Here is a 19,762-nt window from a genome sequence, read left to right as displayed (position 1 = left end):
TGAGAAGAGCCGGGACTCCATTCCCTGTCCCCTCAGCAGAGCGGGGACCCTGAGGGGCTGCCGTCCCCTCTGGACACCGTGGACACGGTGACAGAGCAGAACAGGCACCGCCTCAGGAGCCCGAACACAGCTGGGAGAGCAGGAGGGATCCACGGCCATGGTGAGTGAGGAGGAGGAGGAGGAAGAGGAGCAGGAGAAGGAGTTGAGGCGCGGCTGCCTACCCGCCGCCGTCCTCTGAGGAGCGGGCTCCTGAGGGGGGCGCGGCCGCCATCTTCTCGCTCTGCCCGCTGTGGGGAAGGGCCGGCGGCTCTCCGCCGCACTTTCGGGGAGCTTCGCCTCGTTTTTCTGGCAGCCCGGCCGTGGTGCCGGCCCTCTGGAGCACAGCAGGAGGCTGCTGGGGCGGTGCTGGGCGCGTCCCCTCCCTCCCGGCATCTGAGCTTCGTTTTTATCCCCTCCGAGCTCTGTTGGTGTTAAGGGGGCAGGGGGATCTGCTGCTTCCCCCTCCTGGCGCAGGGCACGGCCTCGGTCGTGTCTGTGTTGCTCACAGGTCAAGAGGAAGCTCTCAGGCTAAACGCTGGGCATCAGAGTTTATAAATATGGGAGATAAAAGCATTTTTTCCGTTGAGGTTGGGGAAAGACTTTGCCTGTGTGTGACCAGACATGTCGTACCATGCACTAACCGTGGGGAAGGATGCCCTGACCTGAAGCAGGTCAGGAGAGACAGGCTGTGATGTGGGGATAATTTATTCATTAGTCATTTTTCCACTTAGGGAACCTGCCCCGTTATTTTAAATAAAAGCAGTTTCATTTGTTTAGAAGCTCTTTTTATCCTAGTGAATGAGAATTTACCAACCTGTGACGAGCAGATGCTTGCATGGCTTCGCGTTTCCTGGATCTTCAGTTTTATTCCTGTAATCTTCTGCTGTACAACTGTCACCACCTTGTGCTGAAATGGGCAGTATAGTCACCTAGCCTGCTTCTATAAGCATTTTAATCTTCTTTGCTTTTAGAAGATGTATTTCTGACCTGAGGCTGTGCTGCAATGAGGCTGCGCCCTGGGGTGCTGCTAGCCAGGGACAAGCAGCGCTGCGGTGCAGGTTGCCCAAATGGCACGCAGTACCTGCCAGGAGGTCCTTGTGGCTGGCTTTATCAGCCACAAAGCTTGAGAGTTTTGGCCAAAGTTATGTTCTCTTTGTAATAAACCAGCAATGTTTCTACCTCCTGCAAATACCACTGCCTTCTCCTTTACTTTTGCGTGGTGTTGCTCACAGGAGACCTCAACTCCTCTGCAGCATCATATAGGAAGATAACTTTGATCTGGTTGCCACCTTGCACAATGGATAAGAAGCTTTGTAGCAGTTCTACAATGAGAAACAGATTTAAAATTAAAATGGCTATTAATTTTTAATCTGGCTTTGTGCTTTCAGTTGTCTCTGTGACAAAAATTGTTGTGATGCCAATGCCTCTTTCCATTATAGAATAGCACAAATGGTAAATTCCGTGTTGGCATTTGGGTAAATGAAGAGGTAAATGTATTTATTTACTAATACATATTCCTGAAGTTTCTGCCAGAAAGCCTTGCAAGACATTAATATTAATGCTTGAACAGAGCTCTCTGTGTTTTCTAATATACTATATTTTATCAACAAGCTAATTAGCAGAAACTTAACAATGGCTTACTGAGCTGTATAAACAAGAACAGCTGCTGTGATATGACAAAGTGAACTGGAAGTGAGACAGCAGTGTTATGCTCTTAAAAACGCTTACTTAGGCCAATGGATTAACCAAAAGATAATAAAGGTGTGCTTGGCTGTCAGTATTAACTTCATCTAAATGATCGGTGTTGATACTGACTGTTTTGGGGGAGCACTCTTAAGGACTTTCCTCTGTGTTTTTTTTTAAAGCCAGTGTTGCAGCAGGAGTTGAGAAGGAGTTGAGTAGTATTGGCCTGAAGTTCCTTCTAGACAAAAAACATGGATTTATGTAGGACGTAGTTAGTAAAGCACTGAAGAATGATTGCATAATCCCAAATCTGAGGGGTACAGCCATGATCAGAGCAGGAAATAAACCTTTTTAAAGATTTTTGGATGTCTTTAGATAAGAATCCCTGTCTATAAAGACATCAGTAATAGCCAAATTTTTGGCAGTATCTTGGGTGATTCAGATAGTTGTGCCATTCTGGCTCCTTATTATCTTTTAGTTTACTGAAATGGTCCGCAAGTGCCTTCCAGCTTCACTAATTGTTGATGAATTAATTAGGTAAAGGGAGTGACCACACAGAACAAGTTTGCTGCCCTGTAATGCTACTTAATGATTTCATCATTGACCTAGAAGAAAATTGAAATATAGCTACTGGTAAAACTTGTAGCTTTTTGTGCAGGTAAATTCTATATCAATTTTTAAATAATAATTAGTCTCTGCAAGCCTAATTGCTTGGTAAATTAAATGGTTGTCCAAATCAGTTTGAGGTCAAATGCAAAGAAGAAAGATTTGGTATAATTTTAAAGGAGAAGTGATTGTTCTCCAGCAAGCAATGACAGACAGTGAACAGACTTTATAATGTTTGGTTTAAATAGGAAGCAATGATACTTTTAATAACTTTAGATTTCTGTAGGAGTTGTCTTACACTATGGGGTGGTAGCCGAGAAAATCCCATCCTCTGCTACAAATGAGCTTTATTGCTCTGTTGCAGAAGAGGTCATTGCTAGCAACAAACTTACTTCTAGGCCTTTAGGTAAGATTCAAGTATCCGGAGCCCCTGTCCCTGGACACTCTGAGGATAAGAATCCAACTTGAAGATAATTCCCCAGGTGTGGAAGCCACTGGGAAGGAAAGGAGTGGTGCTCGCAGGAGCAAGATAAGGAGCGGTTTTGCAGAGTTCTGTTAAAATGTAGCTTCCTCCGTGCTGAAAGCCTCATGCCAAGTGTGTTGTGTTGTATTCCTGGCAAAAAGTACTGAGGCAGTAATAATTAAAACACTAGAACTTTGGTTTCTGAGAAGGAATGCAGTCTTGTAGTTGATCAAAAGGATGGAAAGCTTGAGATAATTTTTTTTAGTATGTTTTGGGGATTGTCTTGCCCAGAGATTTATCAGCAAAAGTTTTGATGCCACTTACTGAGGCCTGCCTTTAAACCCCCTTGATAGATGATGTTACCCTTCTGTTGTGGTATAACACAGAGCTTTAGGACCTGGAGTCCTTCCAGTCCCTTACAGTTGGATGTAGATTTCCCTTTTCTTTGCCTTACCCCCTGCCTTCCTCTCCAGTACTGTCTTGCCTTGCTCATCTCTCGCTGTGCTTCTGTGCTCTCCTTTCCTTCACCATGACTTAGAGCTGTTTTCATCTCAAACCCAAGCTGCTGCAGCTCCACAAGCAATATCACTGTCTTAATGACTTGTTAAACCACCAAGCAACTACACCATAAAGCTGACGTTTCACATCTAAGTCTTTTATAATGGTCACTCCATATATCTTCTGCTTTTACAACAGGGAGATATGATTATCCCAACTGGAGGGTAAGGCTTTGTTGTTTTTAAGCACGGATCAGGGATTTTACAACTCCAATACCATCCTGCTGCAGACAATATGAACAGCCTGTAGGAGAGCATCCAGTCAAGTGGGAGAAAAATGTGCACAAAGTTTACGTTAATGAAAATGGACATTTGTAGGAGGACTGCATGCGTAAAACATAAGGAGGAAAACTGTTGCGGTTATCTCTGCTCCCTGCCCCAAAAAAAAGACCTAAATTTAGCCTGTGTGTTGGAGACTTGCAGACAATGAAAAAATAAAGATTTCAGTTAAAAGTAATATCTAAAGGAATATAAATTTTAAAGTCATATTTACACTAATTAAATATTTATCAATTAAGTGGGTAGTTAGCAAATGCAAAGAGGTGGTATGTGTACTTCTCAACACTTAACTGTTCACATACATGATGAGACGATTGTATGTAGCACAGATGTAGCACTAAATTGTCATAGAACAGTGATTTTTTTTCCTTTTTAGCACAGAACAGTGTAAAAACAGGGAAAATGTTAAAATTTGAAAAGGATTCTTTAATATTCTTTAGGAACACGCTTTAGCAATCTCCCAGCCCTATTTGTTGAGGCAGCATGATTTTCCCAGTTTATGTTATGGGAATGTGACGTCTCCCGTAAGGACAAGGGCAGCTCACCCTGAGGCTTCCCCCACTGCCAAAGAACAGCTCATCCATGCCACCATCTGGGGTGAAGCTGACACCCACGACAACATCAGGGTTGCTGTCGGACCCTCAGTCCTCACCCAGAAGCTCCCTACCACATCCCCCCTCTCTCCAAGGGCTGTGCAGGGTAACCTCCCTTCCACACAGCCCAAAGTTGGGATGTGGGGTAATCAAGAAGCAGATCAGAAATGTATCTGATCTGTACAAAAACCCTGCTTTGTCTCCTGCATGTAATCATATTTTGGGCTGAGCTGGGCTGTTTTTTTTTTACTAATACTTTATCCTTGCATGAAGACAGGTTCCAGGTGTTCAGATGCACTCATTAAGACTCAGACTGCGTTAGAAACATTTGTTGCTGTAGTGATAGAAATGAGTTTCTTTATTTCTCTGCTAATTACAACTCCATCTTTTTAAGTGTTCCTTCTGGTGTATCCCCATTAGAGCAACTAGTATGAGCTAGCGGTGTGGTGTGTGATTTTTGTGTATGTTTAATATTCTCCATCTTTGTTGTTCTGTTTTGTTTTGTTTTTGTCTTTTTATTCCCTCTGTGGCAGCTCATGCACTAAAAGGATTTGCAAGAATAACCCCATTAACTGCACTGCTGTGACCTACAGGTGTCTCTCAGTATGGAATGAGACAAGCCTAGATTAGTAAGATCTCGTCGTCCTTTGCTAAGGTGCCATGTGTTTAATACATAATTACCAGGGTCAGGTACTTCCTTCTGAAAATCAAAGGAGGGGAATAGCTCTCAGCAACAGGCAGAGTCATTATGGAAATAAGAAAAATTCATTCTGGGATAACGTTTGTGAGAAGGGCTCTGAAAATCTTGCATTTCACCAATGAAGTCTTTAAAGAGGTTTGTGGCTGAGGTGAACCATCAGTTTCTTGTGTATTGGCTGCAGAAGAGCCAGGCCCTTGCCTAAAACACCAAAAGCCTCGGGAGGTGGGGAGCAGTCTGGGAAGAAGACTCGGCAAAGTGAGGGGCAACATTGGGAGGAGAGGAGAGGCCATTTGTGGGAGCTCTCCTGAAAGCTGCAGCTTGATGCTGCTCCTGTAGCGCTTGGCAGAGACGAGCTGTTCTGTCCCCACGGGGGGATTCTCCCTTTTTGTGGCAGATAAGTCTGAGCTGTATTTTAAGGTGCACCTCCACTCTTTGTGCTTACAAAACCATGTCAAAAACGTGAACTATCTGTAATACTTAATGTTATGAACAACTTAATTTCTTCTTTAGATCGTAAATTTAAAATCAAGTAGTAAAAGTTTAGATGTCACATAGACTTGCTTTAAAAAGAAACTAATTTTTTTTCATTCTCCACCCAGGCGAATTTCACAGAAGACCTGGTCCGAGCGCTCATGGACAAGTCCAAAATTAGAAATATGGCTGTGATTGCTCACATTGATCATGGCAAATCAACACTGACAGACTCCTTGGTTTGTAAAGCAGGCGTCATCGCTTCAGCCAGAGCTGACAAAACACGGCAAAGATGAACAAGAAAGATGTATCACCATCAAGCCTACGTAAGAGTTTGTTTGCCTCTTTCTGGGTTGTTTTTTTGGTTTTGTTTTTTTGTTTGTTTGTTTTTTTGACTTTTTTTTTTTATTATTTTAGTTTGAAGACTAAAAAGATTATTTGCTCGGATCTTTTTCAAGTCGACACGTGAATCAAGTTGTGCATTACAGAACAGAAGTTCACAGTCCATGTCACCCATCTTCAGAGGGCAAATTGGGCAGTACTGGAGTACAGCTAAAAGTGATCATCTAGTGATGGCTCTTATCTGTTTCTCACTACCAAGGAAGATGCTTTCAGAAAGATTCTTATTAGTAGCCTTTGTTTTTACTGGATTGCTTACAGACTGACACACTGTTCCTAAAAATGAGTTTGGTGTCCTTTTAGTATTGCCCCTGTGATATCTGCAAATGCAAAGTTAGCAAGTTGTAAAGTCATTTGAAGCATGGTAATGGTAAGGGACATTTTTCCATGAAAGAGCTTGGAAAATGTATTTCATGTTAAAAAATATTTATTTATCACCAAGAACAGCAATTCACATACCATTTTGTCTTAATTATCTTAAAAGTGATTAGAAGATTTGAGACCTACTTTAAAAATTAATTCCAGGCTATGATGCTGGGTGCTGGGAAGGAAATCTACCAGCTCAGTTCCTTAAAAAATGTCTTAGCCATGAGGACTGAGGAGTGTGAGTGCAAGTAAAGACAAACCGGAAAAAGGAGAAGTATTTCACCTTTATGACTCATGAGATCTACCATGACAAAGCAGGGGATTTTTTGCAACCTTAATGGTATGTTTCCAAGGAAAGGTGTTTGGTTTTGTTTGTTCAAATCCGATTTTATCAGAATGCTTGTTAGTCATGTTTGAACTTCTAAGATAATGTATGGTGAGATTGTTTTATAAAATTTGCGTCCTGAAATAAATGCATTTATTACAGAGCAGAGGACCCTGCTTTCTCATACCCAAAGGTTGTTGGAGGTATTTCAGCACCCATGTGCCATTTTGCCTCACTTTGTGCATGTAAACTGCAATCCGGTCTAGTCAATGTTTGCAGTATTTGGAGACTTCCCAGCCTTATGAGGCAGAGACGGCAAGCAGACCTTCAGAAAGAGATCCTGAAAGTTGGAGCAAAGCCACTTGTTACACATGAAAAATTTCTCTGAGAGGGGAGCTGCTGTGGGAAGGAGATCAAGTGATCTGTTTAGAATTGCCTAATGCTCTCTGGCTGTGTTTTAGTAACTGGTGATCTGCTAGTTTTATGTAAGTTGATTTTTTTTTTTGTAGTGGCCAGAAGTGTTTGGTGGGACCTATGGTGTGCTGAACAGGAAAAGGGGACATGTTTTTGAGGAATCCCAAGTGGCAGGAACTCCAATGTTTGTCGTCAAGGCGTACATTCCTGTAAATGAATCATTTGGTAAGATAACCCCTTTATGTTTGTTTTGTTTTGTTACCCACACACATTTCACCACTGCAGGGTGAAAGGGACTTAAGAATTCCAATTTTATTACCTCCGTTTTTTTTCCTCTTCTCTCTTCCCATACTCGTTTCATTGGTTTAAAAGAAATAATTGACCTTTTTTTTTTTTTTTCTGGCAACCTACTCAATTGGGCTTTCACGCCAGCAGAGGGTGCCAGAAGGATGTGTGGTATCTACTGCAAATAAAGACTTAAGTGTTTTGTCTGGTTCTGTTCCCAAGTTGGATGCAGGAGTCTATCTTCAGTGGCAGCTGGCAAGAAAATTTGGTATTGGTATATATAAAAGGAAGATGGGTGTGAGCCTGAAAAGGTAGCACTACCTTACCCAGGTTCTCAAAAAGTGTTTTTAGGGTTCTATCTATGCAGAAATGCACAATAAACCACTATTTTCCATTGTTTAATAATGCTTTTTTTTTTTCTTCTTCTTTCTTTTCCCTTTGCATTAGGTTTTACTGCTGACTTGAAGTCCAACACCAGCAGCCAGGCTTTTCCACAGTGTGCCTTTGATCACTGGCAGATTTTGCCTGGAGATCCTAACGATGCAAATTTTCATCTTCTGCAAGTTGTGGCTGAAATGCATAAATGCAAAGGCTTGAAGGATGGCATTCCACCTCTAGCTAACTTCCTAGATAAGTTGTAATCGTATCTGTTTTGTGTTGTGCGACACACTGCCCAGTTTTGTCCTGAGACCATTTCCTCATAAAACCAAGGAAGAAAATGGAAAGTTTTTAGAATATCACATTGAATACACACCGTCTTAATATATTGTGATTGTGGCATAATCACCTACTAAAACAAATAAAAATAACGTGTTACTTTGGTTTATGGAATTGTTGTTGTCTGTATCTTGTCTGTGATCATTGCTGCCTGTAGCAAAAATACACAAAAAGCAGTTGTTCTATCTAATGTACTTGCCAGTTTGCCTAATCTGCAATTGTTTTCTAACCTAGGAAGGAGCTCCCTTCATTGTTGCTCTTGCAGAAATTCTTGTTGAATGGTCGGATTTTGTCCTCTCAGACAGAAGACGCATTCACTCATTTCCAAACTTGAATCCTCTGTGTTGTTGAAGACTGATAGTGAAAGGATTGCAGTCACAGGTAAGCTTCCTAGCGTCCAGAGCCTAGACTTAAAAGCAGATTTACAAGTGGAAGTGCTGCAATTCTTGCTCCTGCACAGGTACAGAACCTCATGTGGTCTGTGCTGTATCATTGGGCAAAGCCCTGCCAACATGACACAATTGTTTTGGACAGCTTTGTGGAAGCATGGAAGCTTGTTAAACCAGTTTGAGCTAACAGTCCTCAGGTATACAGGTATGACCTCTCTGAGGCACACATTTTAGCAGCTAGTCCTACTAAATAAGATCACTTTCAGCAAATGCAGAAAAAGATGTGGCATACACATGGGTGGAAAAAAGGGCGTTCTCTTGCAGCACGGCTGCGTTTATGTGATGGTTTTTTATGCATGATGATCATTCTCCAAGTCCTTTCAGAGAAACAGATACTTCCATAGCAGAAAGTTCCATAGCAGAAAGAGGCAAGAAGTCATCACACCTTTTCTGCAAGATGTTCTCCTGCCCAAATTACTTTGATAAATAGTCAGATGCATTTTAACTTCCATGTAGGACTTGTTTAAGGAAGAGTAAAGCAAAAACTAATCTAGATAGAATGGACAGGTGTGCTTATCAGAGGAAGCACACCTGGAATCAAGACCTGTGCCATTAAGCTGGGACTCCCAGTCTCCTCTGCACCCACCACTACTTAAATGAAGGCTTTATTGTCTGGTGGAACAAAAAAAAGGTCACGACTGTACCCGACTGTACCACACTATTTCAGCTCATTGATGCATATCATCCACAAACAAGTAAATTAAAGGATTTAAGTATTACTAAAGCTTGATAATTACTGTGTTTATATCAACATGGTAGGAAAACTACGCTGTTCACATTAACACTTTCCTCACACTGCCCTCACAGTTTAGCTCTCTCCTAGATGGGTAGAACTCACATCCCTTAAGTTTGCATTTGATAGGGCTGGCATAGGTCTAGAAGAAGAAGGTTTATCTAAAATTAACAGCAGCTGCAAAAGTCCTGCCCTGACTGGTTAGAGAACACAGCCCTCCATCATCAGTCAGCTGTACGCATCAGGTGCCTAACAATATTCTAACTGTATTTTATAAATACCACCAATGTTTTAGAGCGTATGTCCTAAAAACAGCACTTACCCTTGCATTACGTTCTCTGAATTATTTGTAAGATGCTTACCTCTCTTCAGCCAGACCGGTTTGTGATTAATAGCACAAACAGCATCTTCAGTAACAGGTAAGTTTTAAACAGTTTATTCACAACGGCTCTCAAGCCTCTCCCCCCTCTGTTCCTAGTTCAAGTTATTGTGCAGTTATGATGCAGAGAGCACTGATCAGCTGCAGGGCATTAGGAAAAAAAATTCATAAGTAGCATGGCTTTATTGGAAATAAATCATGCTAAAAACTGATCCTTAACAGGTACAAAAACTTAACAGATAAGGAAAGGAGAAGAAAATGGATGCAATATTAAGACCAACCGGTGAATTGAAGATTGATGTGAAAGATAATACAAAAAAGGCAATGAAGAATAGCAATGCAGCATTACAGATGGGAGTACAGGGCAGACAAGAGGTACAATACATCCTGCTTCAATATTTCTTATCCATATATTTAGTTCAAATACTGTAACAGTAACGGAAGGCAAAAAGCACCAGACATCTGACTAAAGAAATACAAAAATACAGAACAAAATTAGGGCAAAATGAACGCTGGTAACTAGGGAGAAGAGTAATCTCAAATACAGTTATTCAGAAACAACACTTGGAAAAGTTGCTATGTCAACATATATAGACAATATCGTTTTTCCAGCTCTGTGGAAATCACTTGATTTTCCTGGTCTGTAACCTCTTCCAATACAGTACTGCCAACATTATCCTTAGAAAGGTGCAAGGAGACACCGCATATACTGAACAAAGCAGCAAATTCAGAGTAGTAAAAGAGGAGGAAGTTGCTTCTAGCTGATTACGTGGCCTTTTAATCATGGCTTTTCTACCGCAGGACAAAGCATCGTTAAATCCTAACCTTAGTTCCAGTTTGGTGGGAACAGTGTGCAGCTACAGCTTTTTTCTTCCCCAAAACCGTGATTCCACTGTAGCAAGTCAGACTGCAGCATGCCCAAGCAGAACACAGTAGTTACTGAAGTGGCAAAGCCATGGGCGAGGCATACTAGAAAGCAGTTCTGCTCTGGAGAAAGTAATCACTGCAGTCTCAACATGGGTACCATAGGAAGCATGCGACTCAGTGGTGCATCTGGGGGAGCTGGTAACAGCACAGAGGGGCACCAAGGACTTTAGGGAGTTGAAAGGTTTTCTTTCCATCACCTCTTAAAGTTACCAAACCAGAAACTCAACTATGGCTCAACTGTGCGTAGTTTGGGGGTTTTGGTGGTGATAGGGAGGTGTCCCACTTCTGACATGGCAGCACACAGAGGTTGTATAATGCAAGGTTTGCATAGATAGTTTGTTCCCTCCCCAGCTCAAAACACATTAAAGAGGAAGAAGTCACAGTTTGGAGTGTTACATTTGTGAACAACGTGAAATCGAGGAAAAAACATTTACAGAGGCTTTCCCTACCTTCCCCTGTGAGGGGAAAGTGGGGAGCAGGAAACATAAAACACAAGTCATGGCTATTTCACAAAGCTTCGTTGTCTTAAATGAAGTTTATTACAGGCCCCAGTGAAAATATTAAAAACTCACCAATGCATATACTTCTGCACCATTGTCCAGGTTGTTGTTCTAGAGTGGTTAAGTGCCTTTTTATTTTAAAAAAGTTTGTTTTTACATTATTGCTGCGTTTTACAACAAAATTAAAAACCATTTGTGGAATCTATCCAACAACAAAAACTCAGTTTCCCCAGAACAGGCCAGAAGCATAGAAGCATGTTCTGAAGGGGCCTTTTCTATATCAGCTACTTAACGAGCAAGAAAAGAAAAATCTATCACTTCTGTTCCTAGCGAAGATGAGTTTTTACTCCGTTTCTGGAAGGCAAATCCTTTCAATAAATATCAGCGAAATTTCTGAGATGCTGAAGTTCCAGAGATACAACAAGCAGCTCTGTGCAATTTCTCCTGGAGTTCCAAGGCTGCCTCTTGTTTCAGTCCAGTGAGATGATGTCAGGAGCACTGCCTCCGCTGCTGGTTATAACTCCTGTCTCGCTCCTGCTGGAGGAGCTAACGTGCGTGCTGCTCTCGTGGTGACTGGTTGATGTGATGATGCTGCCAGGCGTGCTGCTTGTTAAGGTTGAGGTGAGACTATCCAAAAACATAGGAGGACAGTACTGTTTGAAACAAACAATGAAGAATGAAGAGACTAACTGCACAAGGGAAATGTATGCTCTGAAGATACATCTTCCCTACAACACGCACAAAACAGGTTACTAGCAGAACTTCATTAACACATGCACAGCAAGACCAGAGTTCTGCAAAACAGCGAGTAAGCAAGCAGAGGTGGTAGCACAAACCCTTCCTTCCTCACCCTCCCTGTTATTTCTCCTGTGAGCAGGCTAGCTCAAGCATTTACTGGCACATAAGGAAACACTACCATGACCATGGCCCTCACCATAGCATCCAACTGGAAACCTGTAATGAATGGCATCCCCTATGAGTCCATATTGGAGCCAGTACTATTTAGTATCTCCATGAATAAATTTAGTATCTTCGTTAACAACATGGATAGTGGGGTGGGGTGCACCCTCAGCTAATTGCAGGTTAACACCAAGCTCAGTGATGCATTTGATGCACTAGAAAGATGGGATGCCATCCAGAGGGACCTTGACAGGCTTGAGGAGCAGACCACGGTCCTGCACATGGGTCAGGGTGATCCCCCACACCAGCACAGACTAAGGGAGGAATGGGTTGATTGCAGTTCTGCTGAGAAGGACTTGGGAGTGCTGGTGGACAGAAAGATAGATACAAGCTAGCAATGTAAGCCCAGAAAGCCAATCATATCCTGGGCTGCAACTCAAGGCCAGCAGGTCAAGGGGGGTGATTCTCCCCTTCAGTGCTGCTCTTATGAGACCCCAGGTCTGAATACTATCTTAGTTAGTGAGACAGTGTTCCCCCTCGAAGGTTGTAGTCCATCTGTGATTCTTACTGTAACTAGATTCTTACATTCTTAACTGTATAAAGTTTGTTTCCAGGAAAGGAAAAACGCTAACTGGTTACTTTTGACCTACAAAATTTCTACAAACTGTTGGGTTTGGATTGTAAGTAAGGCATCATTAATCGCGCTAAGGGATTTGTGAAAGTGTTTGGTAACATGCCCAAACTAATGAAGATCCCATCATTAGAAATCAACATCATTAGAACTCAATCCACAAGTGATACCAAAACCAACAGTGAAGTATGCTTACAAAAATTAATCTGGCCTGCAGATACAGTGTGAACTAAGAACATGAATGCATGCTTGTATTCATGGCAGCAGCACATGTGTAAGTATCTGCTTCTGTAAGGCAAAGAGAAACTACCAGTAGTTTCCTGTGCCTGGATTTATCATAGTGAAGTCAAACTGAATCCTCCCTTAATGCATCTTTTCTTTTTACAACCTCTTGTTGGGCAAATGCGTTGTCCTGGTCTGTGGTTAGGTCTGAGCAAGTGGACTGCAAGCACGATATGGATGACAACACCCTGACAGTTACTCAAGCAGCGTGTCACAAAAAACAGGCTTAGAAGTTAAGCCCACAGCAGTTCAGAAAACATACCTGTGAATCAACTGGGATTAGTGAAAGAAAATCCAGACCTAGAAAGAAGAGAAGGATAATAAAATGATGCATCTTTCTTTTCTTCATAAACAACAAGTTTAAGGAACTTTGTTGTTGTTGTCGTAGAACAGATTTTGCAATTGCTATACAGTTTCTAAATGAAGTGTATCACTGTGACACCACTCTCAACGACTTCAGGCAGCAGCAAAACATGTTTTCTAGTACAAGTGGCTCTTTTTAAGAATGAGAATGACAATGATGTATTATTCACTGGATATTGCAGGGTGGTTCAATGTGGTTGCTTAGATGGAGGTTGCCAGTTGGAGCTGTTGGTTCATAATGCAAGTTTCACTGCATATTGTACCTGACTTGGCCAAACTGGGACATGAAGAGTGTCATCACATTAAAGATGCTGGAATGAAGTAAAGTCACAACATGCACAAGTCCAAAAACAAGCAGCAGGTCTCTTCCTCCACCCATGGGCAGCCAATAAGGAAACATTTCTAATATCATCCCCGCTTTGTGTCTAGACAGATAAAAGGAATGAAGAAGAGGAAACTACAAGTAGTTCAAGGTATATCCTCTAAGAGCAGTGAGAAATAGTGCCCGTCTTATACACCATTAGAGTGTAAGCATTTAAAGCAAGATGTTTAAAAATATGAAACCAATGAGAAATCACAGCCTTTTTTGTTTTGTTTTGAAATCTTGGCCTTGTGTTTGCTATGTCAACAGAAAGAAATGGTAAGCTTCCTCCCTCCCTCTCCCATTACCCTGTTCTGGCTCTGTTCTGGCCAGTGGCATCTCTCCTCTCCTCCATCAGAGAAAGTTAGAGACAAATTTTGAAGGAGATTTAAGCCCAGCTGCTTTTATAGAATTCAGAGTTAATGGTCATGCATATGCTCAAACTTCAGTTGACAGAGATGAACAAAACCATTCTAGGCTTCCGTTCTCTCAGCTTAGTCTCCTATCCAATTTGGAAATACAACGGATTTCTTACCAAGGGAGAAGTGGAGGGAGGGAGCAGTAAGGCAACCAAAATGAACAGAGAAACAAAGGGAATGATATCCATCCCCTTGCCAAACCGGTACTGAAAGAAGAGGAGAAAACCCAGAGATGTTGCAGGGGAGAAATGGAGACAGGCAATGGAGCAGGTGAGGGAAGAACAGGAGGCCCACGTGACACCTCTTGTCACAAGTCACCGTTTTCCTGGGCTCTGGGTTCACTACGGCCGGCAAAGAGAACCCCCAGAGTCCCCCTACACAATTCTTTTCAAGGAGCCAGGATAGAAAACAATCAGTATCCCCACCTTTTGTCTGATATTTAGCAGCAGTGTTGAAGAATACATCATAGGCATTTAGGGTATCTCTAGGTAAAAAAATTCAATAGAGGTCAGCTTACATATTGTAGCTCACCTTAACCTTTTTCATACAATCTAGACAGAGCACCACTAGAATCAGCTAGCAGAAATCTCTACATTAAGGGCTGGGATGAGTCAGTGCCATTATATTTCTAAAACTTATACAAGCAGCTACTCTCCCTCACATCTACCACATGTAACAATCGGTCGTTTACAAAGTCTAACTGAATACAGCAAGAAGTGTTTCTGGCTGCAATTCCAGAGCGCCAGTGTCAGGGCATACCCCAGAAGCAAGGTTTTTCACATCACTGTTGAAGCAGTCTCACACTGGGAAGACAGCTTGTACTAGACTTGTCTAGACATCACATCAGTGCAAGGCTACCTACAGTCTTGTCCCATTTAAAAAACTTCATCTCCGATTTTTTACCCACCCCACAGATTAATAAGGCTGTCTGAATGCACATGAAAAATAGACAGCACCTACCTGGTAAGTCCGAGGAAATACTGGATATTGGTGGGTGATGGAATGGCACTGGGTAGTCTGTTAACGAAGGAGGAATAGCAGCAGTATCAACCGTTGTCACGCTGGGCACTCTGACAGTAGATGGCTGATACATGAGAACCCTGTTTCAAACAGCATGAGATGTTACAAACGGCGTGGCCATTAGTTACAGAAGAGAAATTATGCACGGCTGTGCACTCTTTCACACAGTCACTGTGTCACAACACAACTACAGCGTGGCTACTCACTACACAGTACTCCACTCTAATTTCCTCTTTCATAACAGTCTTCATAATAACATGATCGTATCTTGGCTCTCAACAGCAGCTGTGACATAAGAGCAAGTTGGCATTAAAACAAAGTACAGTGCTGGAGTCACTGACAACAGTCCGTTGGGATCAGGAGTGGCTCTCTGTATCTGCAGATCAGCCTGGGAGGGATGCACAGGTAGCCTGAGCCAGGAGAAGGGCACTAAGTGTCTCACATCACTGTTCCTCAGGGATGACCTGTCTTGCCAAGGATGCAACTGACATGATTCACCCCCCTGGAGCACAGAATACCAACGCAGGAGTTAAGCAAACCCATCTCTACTCACAGCTGAACCCAAGCTAAGCTCAGCTCCCCAGGCACATAGAGCCAGCTAAAAGCTCTCCACATTCCCAGCTTCTGCCTGATTCTTTGCAGCACCATTGAAGACATCACAGGCAATCAGGCAGCCAGCCACATGCATTAAAATGTTTCATAAACTTCCAGTCAGGTGAAGACACCAACAGTCCCACTCCCACATGTCCCGCATCCCCGTCTTCAGCCCACCAACCAAGGTACCCCCTCGTTTTCCTCCCCAGACTGCTCCACTGTGCATTTATGCTACTGCTGATTTCATAAGCTTGGATTTCAGACCCTCCTTTCTCAAGTCCCTCCTAAATTTCAGAATATTCACTTCCTACCAACAGGAGGCCACCCCATAGTTTTTTTTTCCCAAAATTAGCATTTCAGGCAATATTGTTTACAGGAGATGAGCTATTCTCCAAAAGCCTCTTAGACTTGAATTTGAAGAATGAAACATGTTTCCATACCCAAACAGTAGGGAAAACTGTCACAGAAACAAGAAAACTCAGTCCTTTTACACTTACTGTTATAGGCTGACATGTTGGACAAACACAAGAGCATGGAAGGAAGGCCTGGTGCCTTCTGCAACTTCATTAAAAGATGCATTTGTAGCTATCCTTATAAATATAGGAAAAGTGTCTCTTGCAAGACTGCTCACAACAAGCAACAGCACTTCAGCATCACTGCTGAAAGCAGTTGATGACCAACTATTTGCTTGTCAAAGAGCACACATTGCTGTAGACTACAGACAGCACACCTGCTCATCACTTTGAGGAGTAGCAGAACAGAAGAGTTTTACTAAAGCAGTAGTAATAAAATCAAAAGACAAGCCACTATACTGAGAGACACATACCTCATGCATGCAGCATGACTATCCAGAAAGCTGACACCTGAAATCACTTTGCAGAGCACTGACAGAATGTCCTTTCCTCCCTGTGCACCCTGAAGCTCTCTTTTTTTTTTTTCTTTAAAGAGTGGAAGCCACAGACTGTGACTGCAGCCAAGTTGCACAGACTGGGACAGAGGGGAGAAGGCATGACAGTGAAGAAGCTGCTCTTCTTGCCAGTCATATTGCTGAAGTTGGACAACTACAAAGCAGAGTTGACAGGGAACTCGAGGAGCTGTCTGTTGTGCCAACCAAGGTGCAGAAGTGATTGAAAACCAGGGCCAAGTGCCATTCCAAGACATCCCAGATTTCAACAGGGAGATGGGAGAAAAGCTTATTGCCTTGACTGAAAACAACAAAGTGCCTCCCTGCCTGGACTGACAGAAAAATGGATGAAACATGCAACATAGCCTTCTTCCTTGGCACCAGAGCGGATAAAGGGGGCAAGGCAGTGAGAACAGACTGTTCTCACTTTGCAAGAATGTGTTGATAACTTTGCAAGAATGCATGATGCTCCTGCACTTGGGAAAATCTAAAGAGAATCCTGTCCAGTAGCTTCATCAGTTTCTTTTACTATGGAAAAACATCCCTGCAAACACAGCAACAGTGCAAGTTTTTTGTGAGACATAAAACTATTTAATAGAGTTTGCCTGTACAGAGGTACTGTAGCAATACAACCTTCTGCAAAGAGAGGCCTAGAAATTCTCCTCTAGAAGGAAAGAGCTGCATACCGAAGAGACTACAAGTGCACATGTCTACACATTAGTTTCTGAGACATTATGAAATAACAACTTTAAAGTTGACAAACCCTTTAGTTGGGCTTCCTTGTGTTTCGGACATAAATATGCACTTCCTTTTGGCAGGAGGATCTTCTTCTTCATCAGAAGAGCTTTCAATTGTCAAATCAATCACATCAACTTTCTTCTTGTTTACCTCGTTGGCCACTGTCACAGAACATGGTTTGGTAACAACACTGGAACCTAAACCAGAAAATAAAATACCACTTTTTTTAAAAAAAAAAAAAAAGGCTGTTGACATCAGCAGTTCCGATTTGCAGCAGAGGCCGTCATAGCCCAGGACCAGTTTTATTAGTAGTAGTACTCTGTGTCATAATGAGAATTATTGAGCACAAGCTTTAATCTTTAGTTAACAGTTTAAGGACTTACAACAAGAGCAACTTTTTTTTTTAAGTGCTATTATAAAGAACAAAGACAAAACCCATTAACACATCTTTAGAGATACAACCCTTTTTTTTTTTTTAAAAAAAATTATTTAGCACACACCCCACAAAACAGACATCAACATCCAAACCCATTATCCCAGATGCAATTAAGTCTCAAGGCATCAAGCTTTTTTGGTGGTTTGCAACCAATATCCAAGAGGTACTCACTTTCTATTTTGGTGCACTGTGGACTTGAGACTTTCACAGCATCTTTTTTAGGCCTCATGGGGCACCAGGAACCATCTTCCTGGAATTTAATCTCATCCACATCTGAACATTCATTAAGGATTTCCATAAAGAGCCTGAAAAATAAAGTTAAGTGATTTTGATTCCAGGCTTTTCCTAAGTGAAAAGGAGACAGTTAAGAATTTGATTACAATCAAGAGTGATCCACAGCACATACTCTATTTGTCTTCCCTGAGGACCTGCAATTACAACCTTTGTGGACTTCCATACATCAAAATCAAAGTATCCCAACCTACCCATGTTCTGCTCCAACATTATTGCAGTTCAGAGATTCCTATATAGCAGTAGAAGCAATCACCCTTTGATTCAAATTCTACAGTTTTTAAGCTAAATTTTAGAGCTAATAGCCTCACAGATTGTTTGTGTAAAAGGGAGACATCCTTAGATGTCACATTTGGATTTCTCCAGAGAAGATATGCTGAGGTTCAGGAGTTTGATGGTGCAGTTACAAGATGAGTTCTTGCAGTTTGTTACATGGGAATAGAAACTAAAGGATTCTAATGGTTCCTCCCAGTGTAATGTACTTTTGAGAAAGTAAAAATGGCTAAACTTTAGGTCACAAAAACAATTAGTACAACATGAAAGACTTGAAGTAATTTTGTATTCTGCAAGCTCAGTCTCTTACCCATCTAGTATTAGGCTCTCATAAGCTGCCTTTTTGTCGCAGACAGGACAGATCCAGGTAGGCTTCTTCTCATTCATTTGAAGATAAAGAGCAGCATCAAAACATTGCAGGTGTGTGCAAGTAACAGCCCGGCATGGGATTGTCAGTCTCATTTTTCCCAGCTGCAGGAGATGCATTTAAAGAATGTCAGAAGAAAAGAAAGTGAAGCGGACCTGCATAGCTAACAGTGAAATCAGATGCAACCAGCAAGTTAAGTCACTTCTCACTACAGAGTGCCCAACACTAGGTCACAGTGTGCAAATCCACTCCAAAGCACATACAAGGTGCCTGAACGAAGAAGATAGCAGTCCTCAAAGTCTCTACCGAGTTGAGAACTGTCAGAAACATTACTTCTGGGATATTTATTATTTTTTTTTTAAATAGGAATACCTACTGGGGCAACCACTTTGTCATTTCTTGGCCAAATATCTCAGGGTTCGATAATTTTGTGAGCTGTACTTATATTAGACTCAAAATGGCATTATATCCATTTCCGCATAAGACTTAACATACCAGTCACAAACAAGGTAAGTTTCTACCTGGAAACAGAAAATCCAAGGCAGCACTACCTTGTTACAAGGTGATCAGTTTATTTTTTCCTTGTTGGCAGTAAAAGCAATACCACCAAAACCAGGTGGTCTGAAGTTCTGTTTCTCGCTGTGCCCTTTAATTATTCTATTACCCTTCCCAGGTAGGCTCAATGCCTCCACACACAAGATCACTCCTTTTAAAGGCCTCAGTACACACACAGGTAGCAACTTGACTCTGACTGCATTACAGCTGAGGCATTCTCAAGTCTAAACCATAATTTGTTAAATGCTGCTGCAATCAGGTGCTTGTAGGTGAACTCTTCTCTTCATTTGCATTAATGAATCAGCATAACAAAAGCCAGCTAAGTTTCTGAAGCAGGGTGTTTTACAAGCAGACCAACTCTGCACTAAAAATGAAAACACAGATCAGTATATGTTAATTTCCAGCCTTACTTACAGGACACATCAGAGATACCCGCAGACTGGTTGTGGCAATCTCACTATCAGGATCTGCAGTTAGTTTTTCTTTAACTACCAAAATAAATTAAGAAGTTAGAGATGGGCACAACTATTTAAAACACTAAACTTAATTCTCTAGCACATATACTTGTTTCCAGCTATCTAAAAAAGCCCTGAGCATCTAAGGAATCTAGTTCAGAGCAAACGCCACACAAGAATAACTTCACAGGCAACTGGCAAGTTGCATCATGAGACTGTTTTGATGTGCAGCAGATGAACTTCTGGCCACAATGATTAGTAGAGCAAACTCTATCCAACATGCAAGGA

At 41.9% G+C, this 19,762-nt stretch overlaps 3 protein-coding genes across 11 annotated transcripts in view; 1 reads left to right on the top strand and 2 right to left on the bottom strand.

The window, feature by feature from the left end:
* The window catches only part of ST8SIA5 (ST8 alpha-N-acetyl-neuraminide alpha-2,8-sialyltransferase 5), a 76,921-nt gene extending 76,563 nt beyond the window's left edge, over positions 1-358 (bottom strand). For all 5 annotated transcript variants that reach the window (XM_082782959.1, XM_082782958.1, XM_082782965.1 and 2 more), the window contains exon 1: positions 222-358. The gene's annotated coding sequence lies outside the window, so the exon portion shown is untranslated. The remainder of the gene's footprint in view (positions 1-221) is intronic.
* Positions 4-7,943, top strand: LOC309889852 (elongation factor 2-like). 2 transcript variants are annotated; one of them, XM_082782966.1, is made up of 4 exons: positions 4-160; positions 5,520-5,717; positions 6,991-7,120; positions 7,628-7,943. In XM_082782966.1, exons 2-4 carry the CDS (start codon positions 5,697-5,699, stop codon positions 7,819-7,821), a joined length of 345 nt encoding a protein of 114 aa, XP_082639092.1. In that variant the 5' UTR covers positions 4-160; positions 5,520-5,696; the 3' UTR covers positions 7,822-7,943. The 2 variants fall into 2 exon arrangements, with proteins under 2 accessions (XP_082639092.1, XP_082639093.1); XM_082782967.1 differs by lacking the exon at positions 4-160 and adding an exon at positions 4,753-4,875.
* Positions 7,944-9,517: 1,574 nt separating this feature from the next.
* The window catches only part of PIAS2 (protein inhibitor of activated STAT 2), a 30,557-nt gene continuing 20,312 nt past the window's right edge, over positions 9,518-19,762 (bottom strand). The window contains exons 8-15 of one of the 4 annotated variants that reach the window (XR_014319373.1): positions 19,434-19,507; positions 18,408-18,568; positions 17,705-17,838; positions 17,123-17,294; positions 14,802-14,941; positions 14,267-14,325; positions 12,961-12,998; positions 11,444-11,538 (exon numbers count right to left, since the gene is read on the bottom strand). Coding sequence is in view for 2 of the 4 variants with exons in the window: in XM_082783561.1 (XP_082639687.1) it covers positions 11,356-11,538; positions 12,961-12,998; positions 14,802-14,941; positions 17,123-17,294; positions 17,705-17,838; positions 18,408-18,568; positions 19,434-19,507 (902 nt within the window). In the remaining 2 variants the exon portion in view is untranslated. Of the gene's footprint in view, positions 11,539-12,960; positions 12,999-14,266; positions 14,326-14,801; positions 14,942-17,122; positions 17,295-17,704; positions 17,839-18,407; positions 18,569-19,433; positions 19,508-19,762 lie in introns of all 4 variants that reach the window. The other 3 variants (XR_014319374.1, XM_082783562.1, XM_082783561.1) reach the window with 3 other exon arrangements.

Source organism: Aythya marila (assembly GCF_965140915.1).
Source record: "Aythya marila genome assembly, chromosome: Z".
In the NCBI taxonomy this organism is placed as follows: domain Eukaryota; kingdom Metazoa; phylum Chordata; class Aves; order Anseriformes; family Anatidae; genus Aythya; species Aythya marila.
The sequence above is the reverse complement of the archived record's forward strand: the minus strand, read 5'-3'. Positions and strand labels throughout refer to the sequence as shown.